The sequence below is a fragment of the Carcharodon carcharias genome, chromosome 6 (genome assembly GCF_017639515.1).
Source record: "Carcharodon carcharias isolate sCarCar2 chromosome 6, sCarCar2.pri, whole genome shotgun sequence".
NCBI lineage: Eukaryota > Metazoa > Chordata > Chondrichthyes > Lamniformes > Lamnidae > Carcharodon > Carcharodon carcharias.
This window is the reverse complement of record NC_054472.1, coordinates 13,538,348-13,560,025: the sequence shown is the minus strand read 5'-3', so window position 1 is coordinate 13,560,025 and position 21,678 is coordinate 13,538,348. Positions and strand designations below refer to the sequence as shown.

The 21,678-nt window shown below is 42.0% G+C and overlaps 1 protein-coding gene across 4 annotated transcripts in view; it reads right to left on the bottom strand.

The window, feature by feature from the left end:
• The window catches only part of nfatc1 (nuclear factor of activated T cells 1), a 269,605-nt gene that overhangs the window by 236,066 nt on the left and 11,861 nt on the right, over positions 1 to 21,678 (bottom strand). For all 4 annotated transcript variants that reach the window (XM_041189713.1, XM_041189715.1, XM_041189714.1 and 1 more), the window contains exons 2-3: positions 14,511 to 15,645; positions 7,854 to 8,013 (exon numbers count right to left, since the gene is read on the bottom strand). In XM_041189713.1, coding sequence (XP_041045647.1) covers positions 7,854 to 8,013; positions 14,511 to 15,645 — 1,295 coding nt within the window. The remainder of the gene's footprint in view (positions 1 to 7,853; positions 8,014 to 14,510; positions 15,646 to 21,678) is intronic.

Below are 21,678 nucleotides of genomic sequence, written 5' to 3'. Positions count from 1 at the left end.
TTAATCATTTCAGTGATAAATGTACACATTATGAATATCATTTTTTTTTGAATTGTGTAGTTCACTTGAATGTTAACAAAGCTAATGTAAGCCATAAATAGCAACTTTGTTTGCAGCAAGCTTTTGCTTTAAAAAAAATTAACCGCTCCACAATTTCTGAAAACTGTGTGAGCATCTAGGAAGTTAAACCTCAAGTAACAGCCAACAGGATGTTAAGCTTAGGAGAGGTGCATCTTATCTCAAACCTTTGCTTACATCAATAAACTGCAAACTGCTGACATGAAGTACATCATCGCGGCCGATAGTGCTAGGACTTGGGCATTGAAAGTGCCTCTCTGATCATTCTTCCTCCCTAAAACAAGTGTTTCCTGCTGTTGAACAGGCTACAGATTCCACATTTTGTGCTGCGCGCGCTGATGTGGCCCCAGCAGCTGCACACTGACTTTTTTTATTTTGGTAAACCACACTATAAAGTTCACAAGAAAATGTTTGTTATTTCGTGAAAGAGGCAGAATCACCCCCCTGGCACTCTGCACACCGCAATTTAACAACTGTCAAAAAACCAACTAAGCCCCTAGCAGTTAGATCCATGAATAAGGCGTCCGTAGATGAGTGTAATAGTTTTAAGTCATCACAACTCTTAAACGCAAGTTTTTCCGTATGTCACAAACAACAAAAAACAGCTTTTATGTCCAAAGCCATTTTCAGTTCAAATATGAGAGCTCAAATGCTCATGAATCTGCATGACTGTATCTACAGGCCTTCAGGACAGTATGGCAACACTTAAGATTAAGAAAGGAGAGAGAGGGAAAATGGACAAGTACAGACCTGTTAACCTGACGTCAGTAGTAGAGAAAAATACTAGCATATATTATAAAGGGTGATTTGATTGGACAAAGTCAACGTGGATTTTTCAAAGGGAAATTATGTTTAACAAACCTATTGGAGTTTTTCTGAGGATGTTACTGACAGCATAGATAAGGGGGAACCAGTGGATGTGGTGTATTTGGATTTTCAGAAAGCTTTCGATAAGGTCCCACACAGGAGGTTGGTAAACAAAATTAGAGCACACGGCTTCAGAGGTAATATTCTGACATGGATTGAGGGTTGGTTAACATACAGAGAACAGACAGTAGGAATAAATGGGTCATTCTGAGGTTGGTAGCCTGTGACTAGTAGGATACCTCAAGAATCAGTACTTGAGCCCCAGCTGTTCACAATCTATATCAATAATTTTGCTGTGGGGACCAAATGTAATATTTCCAGGTGTGCAGATGACACAAAACTAGGTCAGAATGTGTGTTGCGAGGATGATACGAAGAGGCTTCAAGGGGATTTGAACAGGTTTAGTGAGTGGACAAGAATGGCAGATGGAATATAATGTGGAAAAAGGTGACGTTATCCCCCTTGGTAGGAAAAACAGAGATACACGGATACAGAGAATTTCTTAAATGGTGAGAGATTGGGAAGCATTAATGTCCAAGGGACCTGGGTGTCCTTGTTCAGGGGTCACTGAAAGTTAACGTGCTGGTGCAGCAAGCAATAAGGAAGACAAATGGTATGTTAGCCTTTATCACAAGACGAATTGAGAACAGGAGTAAAGAAGTATTATTTCAATTGTATAGAACCTTGGTTAGACTACACCTGGAGTACTACATACAGTTTTGCACCCCTTACCTAAGGAAGGATATATTGGCTATAGAGAGAGTGCAGCGGAGGTTCACCAGACTAATTCCTGAGATGGCGGGACTGTCCTATAGGGAGAGATTGAGGAGACTGGGCCTGTATTCTCTAGAGTTCAGAAGGATGAGAGGTGATCTCTTTGAAACCTATAAAATTCCTAAAAGGGCTAGACAGGGTAAATGCAGCAAGGATGTTTCCCCTGGCTGGGGGTGTTTAGAACCAGGCACAGAGTCAGAATAATGGACAAGCCATTTAGGACTGAGGTGAAGAGGAGTTTCTTCACTCAGAGGGCAGTGAGTCTTTGGAAATCTCTACCCCAGGGAGTATGGAGGCTCAGTCATTGAGTATGTTCAAGACAGAAATCGATAGATTTCCAGATACTAATGACATCAAGGGATATGGAGATAGTATAGGAAATTGGCATTGAGGTAGATAATTGAATGATAGATCAGGCTCAGAGGCTCTGAATGGCCTACTCCAGCAACCATGTTCCTATGTTTGTCCTGTGAGAAACAGTTGGGTTTCCTGCTCCTGATCGCTACACAGTGACGCTGTTGGAAACCGACTATGTGTGGACACTGGGCAAAAGAACACAATCGAATTCAGCTGTGGTGTACAAGTGGCTTAGTAATCTTCATGCACCTACTGCTCAGCATCACATATATGTGGCCACTTGCATGAGGAACAGGCTACTGCAGTGGGACTTTATTCCAATGTGAATTACATACCTTCAGGAAAGAAACTGAAGCTAAACACATTAAGATTTCAACTTAGAGGTCGTCAGACTAATTTATTTAGCAGTGCTGCTGAGGTTACACTGAAACAACAAAACTCACAATTTGACTGGAAGGAAAGTTCAAAAAATGAGTATAACAGGAGATAAGGGCCTTTGAATGAAACTGTGAGATAATAGGTACGAGTAAGGTAAGATTTTAACTGTAGGGTGGCTGACTGGTTGGTGGAAGGACTAGCTCATTTGTAAAAATTTGCATTTGTATAGTGCCAATAATGTGCTTTTTTGAAGTGTAGTCACTGTTGTGGTTTAGGAAAAGCAGAAACCAATTTTTGCATGTCAAGCTCCCACAAATAGCAACATAATAATGATCAGATAATCTACTTTTGTGAGGTTGATTTAGAGATAAATATTGGCCAGGACACTAGAAATAAGTCCCCTGCCCTCTTTGAAATAGTGTCATGGAATTTTTTTAAATCCACTCGAGGGGGCAGATAGGGCCCAGGTTTAGCATCTCGTCCAAAAGATAACATCTTCAACAGTGCAGAACCCCATCAGTGATCAAATAAAAGCAAAAAGCGATAGAAATACCCAGTGGGTCAAGTATCATCCATGGAGAGTTTCAGGTCGATGACCTTTTATCGGAACAGAAGGAAGACAGAAATGTACAAGTTTTTAAGCCAGTATAAGGGAGCAGGGGGGTAGGAAGAGCAAAAGGGAAGATTTGTGATAGGGTGGAGGGCGAGAGAGATTAAATACCAAAAGATTGCATGGGCAGAACTTTTTGTCCCGCGGGCGGGCATATGCCGGACCCAAACAGGAGTGAAATAGTGCGCGATGATGTCGGGCGAGAGTCGCACACTCTCACGATCTTTCGATCATCGCACACTCTCACGATCTTTCGGTCGGCGGGCGCGTGCCAAGAGGGGGCAGCGTGCCCCCTCTTAAGAGGCCTCTTAAGGCCCTTAAATAATTAATTAAGTTGCATTTTTCGCTCTCCCCTCAACCATTCGAATGGCAGGTGGGCGGGCGAATAGACCAAGGCGGCCTGTGCATTTTTAAAGAAACCTCATCCACGGGCAGGATGAGGTTTCCAACGGTTACTAAGAAAAAAATTTTTAAATGTTAACCTCAATTTTCACATGTCCCTCTTCATGTGAATGAGTCACATGTGGGGACATGTCGATATCATACGTAAAAAATGTATTTTTCATTTTAAAATCCTTCAGCTCCCTGAGGCAGCTCTGTTGTGCTCCCCCACTCCGGCAGTCCTGAGGCTCTTAGCACACCTTTCACACTGGCTGGCCGTTAATAGGCCAGCTAGCGTGAAATCGCTGTCAGAGCCCGATCGAGGGCAGCAGTCAGTCTTGCCGCTGTTCCCGGGCCCGACCGATGAAGGGAAAATCCTCCCTCATGTTTCAAAAGCCAAAGTGAGTGGTGATGGGTATAGTAAAGAAACAAAGGTCGTGTCCAAATGGGGTGTGAATGGCGATATGGTGACCATCTGAATGCAACATGAAGGGATAAAGAAAGAAACAAGCCTGCAAAAAAAACCAACAACAACAAAAGAAAACACATAGAACAAGACTACGGCAGAGGTTATGATCTAAAGCTGTTGAACTCGATGCTGAGTCCAGGATGCTGCAGAGTGCCAAGATGAAAGATGAGGTGCTGTTCCTCGAGCTTGCACTGAGCTTCACTGGAACGCTATAGCAGGCCAAGGACAGGAAGGTCAGAGAGGGAGCAAGATGGAGAATTAAAATGACAAGCGACAGGAAGCTCGGTTTCATGCTTGCAGACTTAGTGGCGGTGTTCCACCGACTGTTCACCCAGTCTGTGGTTTGGTGTCCCCAATTGTAGAGGAGACCACATCATGGACAGTGAATATGCTATACTAAATGGAAGGACATTGGAAAGTTTAACTTTGAAGGAGTCTTGGGGTCGGGGGGCGTGGATGGCGAGAAGGGAGGAGGTGAAAGGACTGGCATTGCATCTCCCCCACTTGCATGAAAAAGTGAAAGGTAAGAGATGACTGAGGAGTGGACCAAGGTGTCGCAGAGGGAACAGTCCTTTCAGGATGCTGGGAGGGATGGGTGCAAGGAAAGATGTGTTTGGTGATGGCATCATGCTGGAGCTGGCTCCCTCAGTACTACACTGGAGTGTCAGCCTTGATTTTTATGCTCAAATCCTGGGTTGAGAATTGAGCCCACAACCTTCTGACTCAGAGGTGAGAGTGTGACCCATTGCCTCATAATTGACACACAAGGGCCAGGCCTCATTAACATGAGGCTGTGGTTGGTTTCAACGGAATTGAAAATCAGGCCATAGCCAAAGAAAAAAAAAATAAGCAAAAGAAGTTTTATACTTAAATAGCGAGTTGAAAAGATAATCCTTGGGCAGCTTCATTACTGGTGTTGGTAGTCTAAAAATCCTAGTTTAATAATGGTTTAGCAACTTTTTATCTGAAATTACAGACATTACAGCATAAATGTACAGGCACTGTTTCTTTTGTGGGTAAAGATTAAGAAAATGTTATTATAAAGCAATTTTAATTTAGTGGGGAAATATTTCTTTTGCTTAGCATGCAAGGGAAAATACACTCTCTTATTTCCTCTAACTCAGCATTCTGGTTTTTGAATATGCTTTTTGAACTTGTGGCTATAACATTGTGGCTTCAATGCATTCCACCCCATGTTCCTCTTTCATTGTATGCTTGTAGCAAGTGTAGTTACCAATTTCCCTCTATAGTCTATGAAGCATCATAAAGGAAGCAAGCAATTGCATCTAGGAAAAATGAATTCACTTTCATTACAAAACAGATAGTCCAATACAATACCATCTTAGCAAGACACCATTAGAGAATGAATGGAGACTGATATTTATAGATATAAACCCTGATTTAAGGCGAATCTTACAGAAGTTTTATGAACATATATTTATTTCATGTGCCCATACTGGATCCAAATTAAAACTTCAGTTTCACCTCATCTTGAAGCTGCTACTTCGGTCATAAATTGAACAGCACATTCATCAGAAATGCTAAATTCCGATGCAGAATGCAAACCGAAATGGTTAAATCTTTCTTGTAAATGATATATTAGCTTTAATAACTGCAGCACGTTATACTACAGCAAGTAAATGCAATCTTTAAACTAAATATACCGCATTAGATCCTAGGCTGAAACCACAACAGCAGGAAAGGTTTTCTACATAATACACTGTGATTTATTGACTTACATGTGGCACTTTTATGAAATGTTCCTAAATGAACAATGAAGACATATAATTCAACCATACTGAATGTGCATTTATGAGTAAAGGGAAATGTATAATTAACTAATTCAGAGACCAGAGTGAAAAATTTGCACAATGAGCTGACAGCTTCAGGACTGTGGGTCAGAGAAGCCACACAGTGAGTGATATACCAACACACTTCTACCCAACACTTGAAGTCATAAGCAAAAATGAACTGCTTTTTAAGGCAGCAAACTGCAGTACTAAATGGACAAATAAATAACAGCGCAGAAATTTGTGCCAGTCATGACACCATATGTAAGACATGTCTCGCCATAGTAATGATTCACAGTGGCTGCATTATAAAATGCCCCGTTATTCTAGGCTCCCTGACCGGAGGAAACAACTTGTCTGTATCTACCCAATTGTGGGGGTCTTGTGGTACATTGGGTAGCATCCCTGTCTCTGAGCCAGAAGCTCTGGGTTCAAGTCCCACCTTTGGGCTTTATAGCCAAGGAAGGTGCACTCATAACATGGCCATAACAGGTTAAGTAGCAACCTGCAAGTCCTTCTCACAAACCAATGGCAGGTGGTAAGAAGAGGAGAGATTGCTGCCAGCTCATTGTGCAATCTTTCCCTCTGGTCCCTGAATTAGTTAATTATACATCTTCCTTCACTCATAAGGACACATTCAAATATCAGCCATGTGATGTAAGGATGAGGCAGTCTCTGCCATCACTACGCACAGCTCCAGACTACAATGTGCAAGCTGCCACAGCAACTCGGATTCCCCGAGTAAACTGCAACATACCACCACCATCCATCCTATTGAATCCTTTTATCATTTTAAGCACTGCAATTAAATCACCTTTCAGCTTTCAAAACTCAAGGAAATACAGGGTCAAGTTTATGCAACTTTTCCTCATAACTAAAACCTAAAAGGCCTGGTATCATCCTCGTGAACCAGCGCTGTATCCCCTCCAAGGCCAGTATATTCTTCCTGAGCTGCAGTGCCCAAACCTGACTGTAGTATTTCAGAAGGGGCCTGATCAAGGCACCATATAGGTTAGTGTTAAAGGAAGACTAACATTTAGCTTTTAATCCTTGGTTAGGTTACTTCAGCACCTTCTTTCCCCTCTGCACCCAGTTTACACTTTCACCAAAGTTCCTCCTTGCTACTGTCTTGCTCTCATGCTCACACTTCTGTCCTCAGCCTGCTGCAACGTTCCAGTGAAGCCCAACACAAGCCTGAGGAACAGCACATCATCTACCAATTAGGCACTTTACAGTATTCCGGACTCAACACTGAGTTCAACAACTTCAAGCCATTAGCTCCATTTTGTATTTTTCCCCCGAGTGCCAGTCTGTATCTTATTCTCATGTTGTGCTTTCAGACAGCACTGACCTTTACTCTGCTATTAACACCTACCCTGGACCAATACTTTGTTCCTTTAGTCCTACCATTCCCACTCTCTTTGTCTTTTGTCCCATGATATCTTTGTAATTTAATCTCCCTGCCCTCTAACCTATCCCCGACCTTCCCCTTTTTGCTCCACTGACCCTCCCCCTTTTTCAACAGCATAAAACCCATCACATTTCTGCCTCCCTTCAGTTCCGAACAAGTCACATTGAACTTGAAATATTAACTCTGTTTCTCTCTCCACAGATGCTGCCAGACCTGTTAAATTTTTCCAGCACTTCTTATTTTTATACTATTTTTGACATCCTGACTCTGATTACCAGCTCATCCTGCTGTGCTCTCTGCCTTTAAGGTCAGTTCTCTCAGAGGTATATACCCTATTTCAGGAAGGAAACCTGCTGCCCTTTCATGACCTTTATGTGACTCCAATCCCACACCAATATGACGGACTCCTAACTGCCCTCCAAAGTGGCCTAACAAACCTTCGGCTGCATAAAAGCACTCACAGTGGCTCAAAATTCAGCCCATCACCACACTCTCAGGGAAACTGGGTTTGGGTGATCAATAACAGTCTTGACAGTATCACTCACATCTAGAGAAAGAATTAAGATCAAAACGCACATTGCTTCTAAAAATGAAATTGTTACTGGACCACACCTGGCAGAGCACATAGTTTAAGTAAAGAAAGTGTGCAGTCTAAGAGAAAATATATTATAAGGTAACAGAATGGAGATTATTCAAAATCTGGAAGAAAAAAAAGGTGCATTTCTAAAGCATTCAAACCTGCACAATAGGGTGTCCCCCACCAGATGCCTTCACAGCTCCACGACTACCCTCTGTCTCATAATGGGCTCTGTGATGCGATTTAGGTTGCACCTCAATCTCAAGCTCATATGGTCCTGAATGGGATGGCAACTGCCAGTCAAGGGCAGGCAAAGAAGGGCTAAAGAGAGGAAATACATTATGTTTAGTAACCTTACAAATTTGCTTTAACCAACCCAAAATAACTTAATATACAAACCTTGCTTAGATCAAAATACCCTTAAATATTTCACATACAAATAATTATAATAAATATATTGTGAATGTAAATTAACCAATGCTTGTGCAATATATGGCCAGAGAATCTTTGAACTTCATTGAAAATAATCATTTGTTTTACTCATTTGAGATACAAGGGTCTAAATTTTACGGGACACTGCAGTCCCTGTCAGCCCCTGACTAAAAGGTCAGGGGGCAGCCCGCCCATAATCCTGTTGGCTTCCTTGTCGCAATTTAACACCGGGAACTCCATTAATTGCTTTAAGGAAAGACTTCCGTCCCTTTTTGTGTCGGCCAATCGAATTGGCTGGCAGCTCCGTAGTCTCATCAGCACCAGCCAGAAGCCGTGGCCATGGCAGTCCACAGGCAGTCCACCACGCCAAGGAGACCAGGTAATTCTGGGATTGGAGGTTTCAGTGAGGGCAGGTGAGGGGAGTTGGGGGCCAGGTTAAAGAGGCCAGGGCAAGGTTAAAGGAGGAGGGGAAACTGACCTGGGCAGCTGTCCGCAAAGGGCTCAGAGGACTTGCAAAGAAGGTTCCCCCCCACCTTGCCCAACACCAGCACGCGCAGAAAAGCTGCGGCAAAAGGCAAAGAGAATGCGGGCTTCCCACGTGGGATAGGCCTCCCCAGATGCAGGTTAAATAGTCAGGGGCAGGATGAGGCTCTTAAGTGGCCAGTCAATAGGTAGGCCCCAAGCTCGAGTGGGCTGCCCCAGGCCTACCCCACCCCCATAAACATTTAATTCAGGTCAGGGGCAGGCTGGTAGGTGGCGGGAAGGCCACCTGCTGGATTTTATGTGCCACTCTGCCTTCAAATCCGCCAACAGGAGAGTGTAAAATCCAGCCCAAGATATCTGTCACATGTCATTACACTACATTTGTTCAGGATCTTATCTCTATAAAACTTGCAGTGGTTAGTATCACATTTAATAAATAATAAGCAGTTTCAACTGATATAAAGAATCTTCCTGTTGCAATGAAGAATTTAAAGGGTTATCTTTCAATCATCATAGTACATTTACTATAGTACTGCATTGCATTACTAGGTAATGTAAGACTCTGTCTCTGCAGTGTACCCCATTTCCTATATCCCAGATTAAACACTGGGGCCCTGCTATAACTAGGTCTACTGTGACCCCGAACTTGGTATCACGTCAGTCCATCTTGGCCGACAATACTTTAATTTAGCTCTCCTTCAGTTCATTCGCTGTATAGTCTACTTTCAAAACATTTTTCTCTTCTTTTGAGTTGCATCATTCTTAATCTTTACTTTTAATACTATCTGCCACATGTTCCCATATTGAGACTTCAAAGTGCTCCTGAGTCCACATTATATTGCACATTTCTGTTTCTCTTTCTTGCATTTTCCATAATGGTGATACCTTCTCAGTAGAAATTCTTAGAGTGAGTCCTTATGAACAAGAGGTCAATGTGATTAGTACTGGCACATAATCCATTTCTACTTCAATCATACAGCCTCAGTCAGTTCAGGTATTCTGATAAAAGTAACCAAACTTTGGGTGGAGGAGCAGACCTTCCCTAAATTTGGTGTTGTGCCTCTTCTTAATAATCTCTTAGCTCTGTGCTCAATGTCTGGTTGGAAAGCAACCTGCTCCTTTACAGAACCACAAAGCCCTAAACTACTTGAAGACTACATGTGACAAATGTATCAGTTGCCAGACAACTGGACAACTTTTACATTATATACTGAATGTCCTCAAAATGGGATGTAATATCAGCAAATAACAAATATGACAAACCCCCCCCCTCTTGATTCACTACATGGATTGCACAGGCTTATTTCCTACTGAAAGTGTTATATTGATTAAAGAGAAAGAAATTTGATGTATACTATGGGCGGAAACCATCCCAGATTTGCACTAAGTATGGTAGCAGGTGTGAAAAAAGATGTTTTACCTGCCGGCTGCAATTGCGGATTTTGGCGCCGTATTACCCCCTACCCCCCTCATTAATTATGCAGCCACAGGAAACACATCGTCTTGCTGGGAGGGCAGTCTCAGTTTTGTCCGCCACACCATTACCTCACCACTTCCTCACGCCGGGCGCCAGATTTAAACTGCAGCTGCGTGCGTATATCTCAATGTTTGCAGCCCAGGGCGGCTCCGGTGAAGACATGGCCCCAAAAACCAAGAAGCCCCCGGATCTAGTGATGCATTCGTGGGCCACCTCCTGGACACCATGGAGGCCCGCCATGAAGTCCCCTACCCCCACTCTGGCCGCAGGAGGCCCATCAGCCTCACCACTCCAGCTTGGGAGGCGATGTCAGAGGTGGTCAGTGCCAACGCTGCACACAAGAGGTTGACCATCCAGTGCAGAAAACTCATGAATGATCTCATCCGTGCTGCCAGGGTAAGGCAACCATCTCATCAGTCTAAACTCACACACTCACAAACCCATCACACATTCACTGGCATCTTACTCACTGCCAGCTCAAGGGACATCACCACTCACTCTTTCACACACACCCTCACATCTCCATCTGGCCTCATCTCCTCAGAAGGCTGCCTCCTCATCTTGAGGCCACTTGCACAGGTCAACATGTGCCCCACACACACACACCCTGGGATACCCTCCTTCCCCAGTACAGCCCACACCCTACAGCCTCTTCCCTTGCCTGAGGCCACTTCTCCCCCTTCCCCAAGCAAGCCCTAACTCTGCAGCTGTTGAAATACCGCCACAGCCTTATGGCTGGTCTGGTAGGTAGAGACCTGCCCATGAGCCGCCCTAAAAGTGATGTGGTGCTGTTTGCAAAGCCTGGCGCTGATCACTGCAAGTGCTGCCCGAAGCAAGGTAGTCAAACAAACCTTGAAGTCCCGAGCAAAGCGCAGTTCCCCAGGTGCACCTCGCTTACGTACAGTTGTGAAACACATCAGCATGCAACCAGGCCGACGTGCCCAAATCATCCAGTGTGGGAGGGATGATTCCGGTCAGCAGGGCTTATAATGAAATGCTAAAGTATTGAAATTAGGTTTCCGACATATGGAGGTGGGAAACGCGGCCCACCATTGACGGATGGTGCGGATAATCGTGAACTGGATTCACGATGGCTTAAAGCAAATTTTTGGCCTTCCAGCCATATTGTCCGCCCATGCCTGCTGCGAATGGGACCGGACAATTGTGCCCCATGTTGCTAAAGTGCCAATGACGTTTAAAGTAAGTTGTAGCTCTCATTATATGAATGCTTCACTTTGTGCATTTTGGAATTATGGTAAGTTTGTTTGACATATTAAATTGGTGGGATTTTATGGCAGCAAGATTTCAGCATTCCTCCAAAGTCAATGGACTTTTGAATGGCTTGCTGCATTTTATAGCTCCACCACAGGGTCGTAAAATGCTTTCAAATCCAACACAATTATATGATGTTACATGTTGAAAAGGCAGTACAAACCTTTAATATAAAATATGACTGAGATATTTCAGTTTCAGATTATCATTTTTAAGTTTGAAAATTCTTCCTAGCAAGTTTTCCATGACTTTCCTCTTCGAAGTGACTGTTTTTACAACCCACGTGACTTTTGTCAGCTTTGGAGGGTTCTGTAAAGCTCTTTCAACTATATTTGTAGATGGCTTCAGATGCTTTCTATCAAACATTCTTTTCATTTCCTCTTCAATATCCCACCAAAATATCCTAAAATATTTCTGTAATCCAGGTAAATGAAATGACAAAAATGTATTCAAAATAAACCTCTATGAATCAATAAGTGTACAAACTTTTTTTGCTAAGTGTTTATCACCCTTAACTTTCACCCAAAAAGTTTTTTAAAAATGTACTCGTTCATGGGATGTGGGCATTGCTGGCTAGGCCAGCATTTATTGTCCAACACTAAATGCACTTGTTCATAGGGCTTTTTTTTAAGTCAACCACATTGCTGAGGGTCTATAGTCACATGTGGGCCAGACCAGGTAAGGATGGCAGATTTCCTTCCCTAAAGGATATTAGTGAACCAGATGGGTTTTATGACAATCGGCAATGGTTTCATGGTCATCATTAGACTTTTGATTCCAGATATTTATTGAATTCAAATTCCACCATCTGCCATGTAGGATTTGAACCCAGATTCCCAGGAAATTACCCTGGGTCTCTGGATTACTAGTCCAGCAATAATACCAATATGTCACCGTCTCTCCTGTAAAATGAGTTTGTCCTCCAGCCTATCTAGCTACGTTTCTTCCTATAAAAAATTAAAAATTTCCCAGGAAACATAATCTTTAAAAAGATTCTTACAAATGAGAAATACCAACACAGCTTTGAAAAGGGCTGAGAAATTTGAGAATTTGGCAATTTCAATATTAACCACAACTAGTTGGGTGGTGGGAGATCATTTTCATATTCATTCTTCATATTTTGGTGATTTCATTCATTCATTTTTCATGACCGTCCCAGATTACATATCCTTGCACAAACGTACGAGCCCTGAATGGGCTTATTTGGATGTTGAGGATAAATCTTACAAAACACAAATTGATATCAAAATTGAGAGGATAAAATTCCATTACAGCTCTCACAATCGTCAGGTGGTCAATCATCACTGGCAAAAAAAAAGGCCTGCAAAAACCCAGAAAGACCTGTCATAAACAGCGATTCCACCATTTTTCCCAGGTTTCCCTTGTCTCTTTCCCCTGAGCAGCAGAAACCTAGCAGAAGTACATTTACTAAATGTCAAGAGTACCTAATGGATGCTCTAGAATCCCCAAGGCATCAGGAGGGGAATTAGTCCACGATAGTTGTAATAACTTCGTCAGTGAACAAGCTTACGGTCTCTGATTTGCTGATTATTTTCTGATTAGGAAGCCTGTAATTTTTTTTTTAATTACCAAGTAAAATATTGAGCAATGTTTCTTAGTAATTCATCTTGCTTTGGGGGTAGAATCTTAAAATGAAAGCTAGGGCATTCATGAGTGATGTCAGGAAGCACTTATTCACACAGAAAGTACTGGAAATCAGGACAGCTCTTTCCAAAAAAAACTGCGGAGCCTGGGAATCAACTGAAAAATTCAAAACTGAGATTGTTCAGATTTTTGTCCAGCAAGAGTATTAAAGGTTACAGAATCGTGAAGTTAAGCTATGGATCAACCGGGATCTAAGAGAATGACAAAATAGGCTTAAAGGATGGAATGGCCTACTTCTGTTCCTATGTTCTTTTGAATTCCAAGCACCAGCTCATTAACAGTTCAGTGATATAATTCATGTCATGATTTCTAATATTGGTTAACATCACCTTTTTCTTAGAAACAGGAAACTGAATGAGGTAAAGGAATCTAAGGTTGCTCAAGGCAGGATCAATTTCTTTACAAAATAAGTTACTCAATCTTTTTCTTAGTAATTAAAAGGAATTAAAAGTCTGCTTCTTAGAAAACAAGCAGGAAATAGGAGAGCTTTACCTCACTGAGTGACAAAATTATTTACAAAACAACAAGTTTCATATTTCAGATGAACAGGTAAAGACAGTAATTACCACAATTATTAAATTATCTGGATTTTGTGGTAAAGATACATGAGGCTAATCAGAAAGTTGCTGTCTGCGTTGCCCTGCTTATCCTGAAGCTGTGCTATTCAGATATCTCACCAAGAGACACACTGTTGAAACACATGAAATGGCAAGATGTTGCTTACTCAGGTGATAAATACACACTGCATGTACCAGAAAATGTTAGGGCTTGTCCATTCCAACGTAGGTGAATTTTTAACAGTGCCCTGATTCTTAATTACGTTCAAACAACCTCTCAGGCAATGAAAATTAACTTCTAGAAGTGTGGGCTCTCATTTCTTCAGATTGTAATTATTGTTGGAGATGTTAAAAACTTAAGCATTTAAATATATATATTTTTTAAATCTCTTAGCTCCCTCTTATCATCACTTCTTTTCCCACTCTTTATTTTGTTTTCTGCACATGATTTGGCATTGAGTTAAGTATTCTAACTTCTTGGTTCGAACTCTGCATATCTCATTAAGGATTAGTCTGATTGGTTAAGGAGTCACACAGTTGCTTACCACTGTTCACACAGGTCCAAATCCACTGTGGAGGGTGCTGTGCCAGAATAGCTTTCTAATTTTAGCAAGTCCCAGTGCAAAAGCCAATAGGAAGTTCATGGGCAAGTGTAAAGGCAATGAACAGGTATTCATTTGCCGTTGACTGCAAAATTCAGCCCATTATTTTATATACCAGTGGTGGGCAGAACCATTTTTAGCAACATATCATTTCTCTGAACATCAGTGCTGTAAAATACTTTGGGGTAGCTAGAGGTTGCAAAAGGCTTTATATAAATGCACATTTTCCTTCTTATGAAAATCTACCACCTTTCAATGCCATTTCTGTAAAGCTAGCTACATGTTTATCATGGTCTGGGAGCAAAAGTCATAGATTTCTACGTTTCATACCTGGCAAAGGATGATGATGATGACACAGATTTCGGTTTAGCCCACGGATATGGGTGCTGAGGTACTGATAAATACTGTTCACAGAAAGTTTCTTTTTTGATAAGAAGGCGAGATGCAGAAAATTCTTCTTGCAACGGATCTCCAGATGGTGAATAAGCTCTTTGTTCATCGTTCCCTGGTTCAGGCTTGAGAGACATAGAAGGGTTTTGCTCTTGTATAGTTCTTCTTGGGGACTTGACAGGAATACTGTCATTGATATCCATACAGGTGTCAGTGGTGAGTGCTGTAATGGCAGCAAGGATAGCAGAATTGTACTGGTTTCCACTCCCCGACCACGTTTCCTCAGTCACGCTTACCCGAGGGGAGGCTTGCGGTGATGGGGTTCGAGAATGATGCGGTGAATAGGATGGTTGGCGGTAGTATCCACCATTGAATGAATGCCTTCTTTTGCCACAAGGAGACTGCGGCCTCGACGATGGTCTCGAGGTCGGCCGTGGGCTCAGCCAGTTCTCCTCGGTGATACTCGTTCGAGGTGAAGTGCCCGGCGAATGCCTTGGCGAATTCCAAAGGGTGCATGCAGCTTGCCCACGAGGGAATCCTTCCTCATGAGCAGTGCCCTTGGGGGAGACACATGGTGACTGCCAAGGAGAGGTCAGTGGAGAGGTATCATAAGGAATGGAATAACTGGATTCAGATGCTTCAGAATGGCAACTCCGAGAAGAAAGACTGCTTGCTGGGCTTAAGCACGAGGGATCTCTGTAGGCATCTGCATTTGGTAGAGTGAGGGTAACTAATGAATTGGAGCGCTTACAGCCTGGACCATTCTCAACTCCATCCAGCTCAGTTTCACCAGCAAACTGGTTATGGCTAAGGTGTATTCCTGGATAAGGTGTAATTTCTATCCTTGGACTCTCAAGAGTTGGAGCGCAATTTGGTCTTACATTAGGAGTCAAGTAGTAGCTTGAAGCTCCAGTGTCAATGTTTCCCCCATATCCCATCATTTGATTTGTTGATGGTAGCACAGAAACCACTGGACTCGAAGACTGCAGCCCATGACAGGATATTGGTATGGAAGGATTTACCACACCCGTAGATGGAGTGACCGTAACATGTGGTGAAGCAAAATTGTAGGCTTCTGTGAAAAAAGAACAATAAGAATTCCATTAAGTATCCTCATTTGAAAGAAACTTTTGTAAATGTAAATAAAAGCTATTACAGAAATGTAAGCTAGTTACTAATAAATTCAATGGCGAATTCAGAAAAAGACTTCTTTACACAGAGTAGTTAGAATGTGGAACTAGCTACTGCATGAAGTAGCTGAGACAAATAGCATTTTTAAGGGAAAATTAGATAAGTACATGAGGGAGAAAGGAATAGAAGTTAATGCTCATAGTGTTAAAAGATGTAGGGTTGGAGAAGACTTGTAAGGAGCATAAATGCAGGCTTTTGTTGGGCTGAATGGCCTACATTTCTATGCTGTAAATTAAGAAAATCTGCTGTATCCAAAGTTTTATTACATTGAAGGTAATATACAAATACAAGTTGTTATTTTTGTTGTTGTTGTTGTATTTATACTTCTGACCCTACCAGCAAAGCAGAATACGTGAATTTACTTCCAGGTTCCTTTTTTTTAATTCATTCATGGGATGTGGGTGTCACTGGCCAGGTAGCATTCATTGCCCAACCCTAGTTGCCCTTGAAGGTGGTGGTGAGCTGCCTTCTTGAATGGCTGCAGTCTATGTGGTGTAGATGCATCCACAGCGCTGATAGGGAAGGCGTTCCAGGATTTTGACCCAACGACAGTGAAGGAATGGTGATATATTTCCAAGTCAGGATGGTGGGTGACCTGGAGGGGAACTTCCAGGTGGTGGTGTTCCCAACTTTCTGCTGCCCTTGTCCTTCTAGATGGTAGTGGTCGTGGGTTTGGAAGGTACTGTCTAAGGGGCCTTGGTGAGTTCCTGCAGTGCATCTTGTAGAGGGTACAACACTGCTGCTGCTGTGCGTCAGTGGTGGAGGGACTGAATGTTTTGCCAATGCTGCTCCTGGTGTGAGCAGACCAAGATGATGTAACAAATGTTTCTTCCTCCTTCCTTAATAGGAGTGGTTCAACCTGAACTAGGACTCCCATTTTATTTTTTGGGGAACTGAAGGTGACAGTCCATGTTGCCATGCCCCACATGGTACACTATGGGATCAGGTCACTCCAATGTTTTAACTGTTGTATAATAAGAATTTTTTTTTTAAATTTCATTGTGGCATCGCTGTGGGCATTGAAGTAATTTATTCCCTTTTGAAAGTTATCAAATCAAAAGATTTCTCCCCATCATTTTAAATAAGTTTAGCACTTGGGCAGCCAAAGCTGAATAAGTTGTCATTTAGTATTTTGCAGTTTATGGGGTCTTGTTGAGCGCAAGCCGATTGCTCTATTTGCTTACATTACACCTTAAATATAATTTATTAACCGTGAAGTGATTTGGAACACTCGGAGAAATGCTTTCCAACATCAATCCTGAACTTGCTTTTTTTCCAGTTCGTTTCTCCTCATCCCGTGGTTGTGAGTTAACTTGAAATAATGCTCAAGATTAATTCTTTCAAATTCCATTAAGGAAACAGCCAAAATCTATATAACAGCTTTCTCACCTTCGGAGTATCCCAAAGCAATTCACAGGTAATAAATTCCTCTTAAAGGTGTAGTTCCTGTTGTTATGTATGGGAAGAGAGCATTTAAATTGTGCACAAAAATGTCCCATAAAAAGCAATGTGGTAAATTACTAGTTATTCCATTATAGTGGTGTTGGTGAAAGGATAACCCAGGACATTGCCCAGGACGGTGGGAGAACTCTGATGTGCTTCTTCAACCAGAGCTGTGGTATCTTTTATATCTTTTATTTGGACAGGTAAATACCTACTCCACATGAACTGCAGCAATTTAATGCACAATACTCCATCCTACTTAACTCTACAAAAGGCCTTCCTAATTGATTCCCTTTTGAAGCTAAAGAATCCAATTCGTTTCTAACCTTTTTCCATAGCTCAGTGCCCTGGGTGCTCAATATCAGGGTTCTGTCCCTCCACTGCATCATTTCCTAAACCTTGGATCTTTTCTGTTCCGTGATCAGAGCCGAATTCACTTCGCAAGGTATGGCTTGACCAGAGCATGATAGATCATCAGCCTGATGGTCTCAGTCATAATCCCCCTAATGCAGCTCAGTATTCTGTTTTGCTTTTCGGTGTGCTCCTCTTCAATTACTGGATGCAGTTAGAGTGGAGTCTACCTTCAATCTGATATTCCTAGGTTGTGAACCAACTGCAGCAGAGATATCAAGTGGGAAGACTGATTTGCAAGCCTCCACCAATGCCATTCTTTGCTGGCTATTGGCAGACGTTTTTGCCATACAGAAATGCACCAGAAGATTGGAAATTCCACAGAGCGAAGGGATCAAGCCCATCTGCCATCAATCCACAACAATGTACGTCAGTAATCCAACATGTTGTGCTACCCTAGGAAATGAGAGATTTTATATTTTGGCTTCGCATTGATTAACTGGCCTGGATTTTGTGGTCAGGGTGAGGTGAGGTCACTCGCCACTAACTTCAAAGCTGTACACAAAGATCTAGCTCTCTCTGTGGCGTAGATTTCACCTTTCCTGAGGTTAACTTAATTCTGGTACGAACTATAGGGGATCCCCAGCACCCAGCAACAGTGACGCCATCAAACAGGCAAAGCAGCTAATCTCATCTAAGAATTCTCACTCACAGTAAACCAGGATGTAAAAAGCACTGATTGTCCTTCATTTTTTAATAATTTTGCAGGAGAGCAGAAAAAGATTGGGACATACATGGGTGTGGGTTTAAGGTAGAATCTGAAAAATCGTAAGCCATCTTTTTAAAAAAAAACTATGAAATTATTTATGATAATGGAGAAATCAGGCATTACACTAATATAGATTAGTTTTTCAGTGTCAGAGAAGATCAACAGTGATTACGACTTAGTAAGCCATTACAAGGCATAATATTTTTTATGGTTTTTTACAAAACAAATGATGTGAGAAATGGAAGTTCACTTCAAATCAGTGATTTCTAGGTGATTTCCATCTGCAGGGACTTCAACAGTGCACCCTGTGGAGCGAAGGGGAATTATGGACAGCTACTTCTGGATTTTGGCACTTGCACAACAGAAGTTGCTGTCAGTTTCACAGAGTAATGACGACAAATGCTGATAATTTCACCACTGTTACAACGGCAATTTTTTTAAACAGTTCTAATACAATACCATAACTATCTTCACAAGATAAGGGCTGCTTAATAATTAATTATTACGGAGATTTTAACACTGATCCTTGAATGCAAGTACTTTACAAAACAGATTCTAAAAGACCTTTATAAAGCTGGAAAGTAGAAATTCAGGAGTGAGCATAAATGCGTATCAGTTTAGTCAATTTCATATCTGGACAATTGCTACCCCAAAGAAACTCAGTTAACTTTCCTCCCAACTTGGTTTAATTCATTCATTTTCACAAGTGGACTTGTACAAAGCATTTGGAAAGAATTTGTATTACCTCTTTAAACCGACAAAAGTACAAGTTTACCTCTACTCCCATATAGAAACTTCCACAAAGAGAAACACAGTAGCACATTGGTTTACTCAATTCACCTCTAAAACTTGTATGTCAATCCAACCCAGACTCAAGGGGCAGAAGTCTCCTTGCTACTTTTTGTATAAGCCAGCTTTAACAGTCTCTGGCCACTTTTATACTGGTGCTGTTTTAGTTCAAATTCACAGAGGCCTTCATCCATGAACTACCTTGTGATACTTCAATGGCTAAATCTGGCTCCCCAGCTTTGGCGGCAGAGAATCAGGGGCAATAAGCCTACCGCAAGAAGGCAGATGAATTTAGTTTAAATGCCAGAAGTTGGTCACTGAATGATTACTCCCGGAATCCAAATACAGCAGCACCAGCTCCTAGTGAGCACAACTCCACAGTACAAATTAAATAAAGATCTATGGAAGAAAATAGAGGCCTTTGAAACGTGGGTGCGAGTTATGCTAAAAATTCCATGTACAGACCATGAGCAATGAAAAGGTGCCTGAAATTGCAAGAGCAAAAAGAACTCTAAAAAGTGACATCCAGAAAAGAAAATGTCAGTATTTCAGCCATTCGATCAGAGCTGGAAAGTTACACAGGTCTCTGTTAGAGGGCAAAGTGGGGGGGCGGTGTGGAGAAGCAGAAAGAGGGGTCAACCAATGCATTGTTGGATGATGGACGTCACAGAGTGGTTGCAGATGAGCTACAGTGGGGCAAGACAGACAAGTGTGACATACCATGACAGCAGATCTGCTGGCAGAAACAGCCACAAGCAGATGCAGAGAGATAATTGCCACTTACAGAAGAACTGTTGGCTGGGGAACAGAAATGTCACACTGATACACAGTAGAGATGCTCTTCCAAGGTTAGGTTTAAGACATATCATTGGGGCAGACTGGAGAGAGCTTTACTATGAATATAGCAGCCTGGTGATCTGTCAGTGCTTGATGAAGACAGCTGATGTGAGAAGTAGAAAAACATTCCGTTCTCAGCACTGGCATTCCTCACCTTCTCAAGTACAGAGACTCACCAAATATTTTGACAGAAATTAATAAAAAAACCATCTCTGGCATTGGTGAAGCTATAGATTCTATAGAATTTAGACTGTTTAGGAGAACAGCATCAGTAACCAAGGTTAATCATTTAACTAGTGATGCGAAAGACCGAAGTAGGTAACTCATTTAGTTTAGAATTACCCACATTCACTTCAAAGAAACTGCATTTTCACATAATCACAGAATTGTTACAGCACAGAAGGCGGCCATTCAGCCCATTATGACTGTGCCCCCGGCTCTCTGAATGAGCAATTTGCCTAGTGCCATTCTCCCGCCTTCTCCCTGTAACCGTGCACATTCTTCCTTTTCAGATAACTATTTAATTCCCTTTTGAATGCCTCGATTGAACCTGCCTCCACCACACTCCCAGGCTGTGCATTCCAGACCCTACCCACTCGCTGTGTGAAAAAGCTTTTCCAATGTCGCCATTGCTTCTTTTGCCAATTACTTCAAATCTGCGCCCTCTCATTTTTAACCCTTGTCATGAGTGGGAACAGTTTCTCCCTATCTACTCTGTTCAGAGCCCTCATGATTTTGAACACCTCTACCAAATTTTAGTCACCAATGACTCTTCATACGGACTCGAAACGTTAACTGTCTTCCTCTCTGCAGATGCTGTCAGACCTGCTGAGTTTTTCCAGCTACTTAGGACAGACGAAGTATTGGTTTAATCTCTCAATTTAAAGGCATCACATTGAAAATTGCAGGACTCCCTCAGTACTGCACTGATGGGTCAGTTAGATTACATGCTTCAGTTGGATTGCTTCTACTAATTGGTGAAAAGAAGAATTAATAGATATTGGAACGACCTTCTTCACTGATCAGACTGGAATAACCTGGCAAGCAAGGCAGTAAAGGCCAAAAATAAAAGATTTGGATGTCCAAAATGTAGCTGGGTACTAATTAATGTGGAAGGATTAGAAAGGGGCTAAAGAGAAATGTTTTCAGCCAGAGGGTGTGGTGGGGGTCTGAAACTCCCTGTCTGAAAGGCAAAAACCCTCATCACATTGAAAATCACACTTGGAAATGCATTTGAGGTGCCATAGAGGGCTACAGACCAAGAGCTGGGAGGAGGGATTAGACTGCATAGCTCTTTTTCAGCTAGCATGAACATGGCAGGCTGATTGGCCTCCTTTTATGCCATAAATCTTTCCGTGTTTTCCAATGGGAAATTTATAGTATGAGACGAATGAGCTTTTATGGGGTGAATGACCTTTTCTTGCCATTACCGTGTGTTTATTCACAATAATTAAACTGCCATGACATTGCCAACTGATAATCTGAAGCCAGCAGTGCAATTTTTTTTACATTTACAATGATTTATCCATCAGATTGACATCCCATTCTCTGCTGTTGCCACTTACAATTGAAGCGTTACTTACAGGAGGTTAGCAAGACTGACACTCACCCTCCCATTGCCCTTCCAGTCTCCTACACTCCATTACTGTTGACACATCTGCAATGATGATGACTACTTTATTAAGCTGTATAGAAATATTAGTATTCTGCACTCATTTAAAGGCTGTT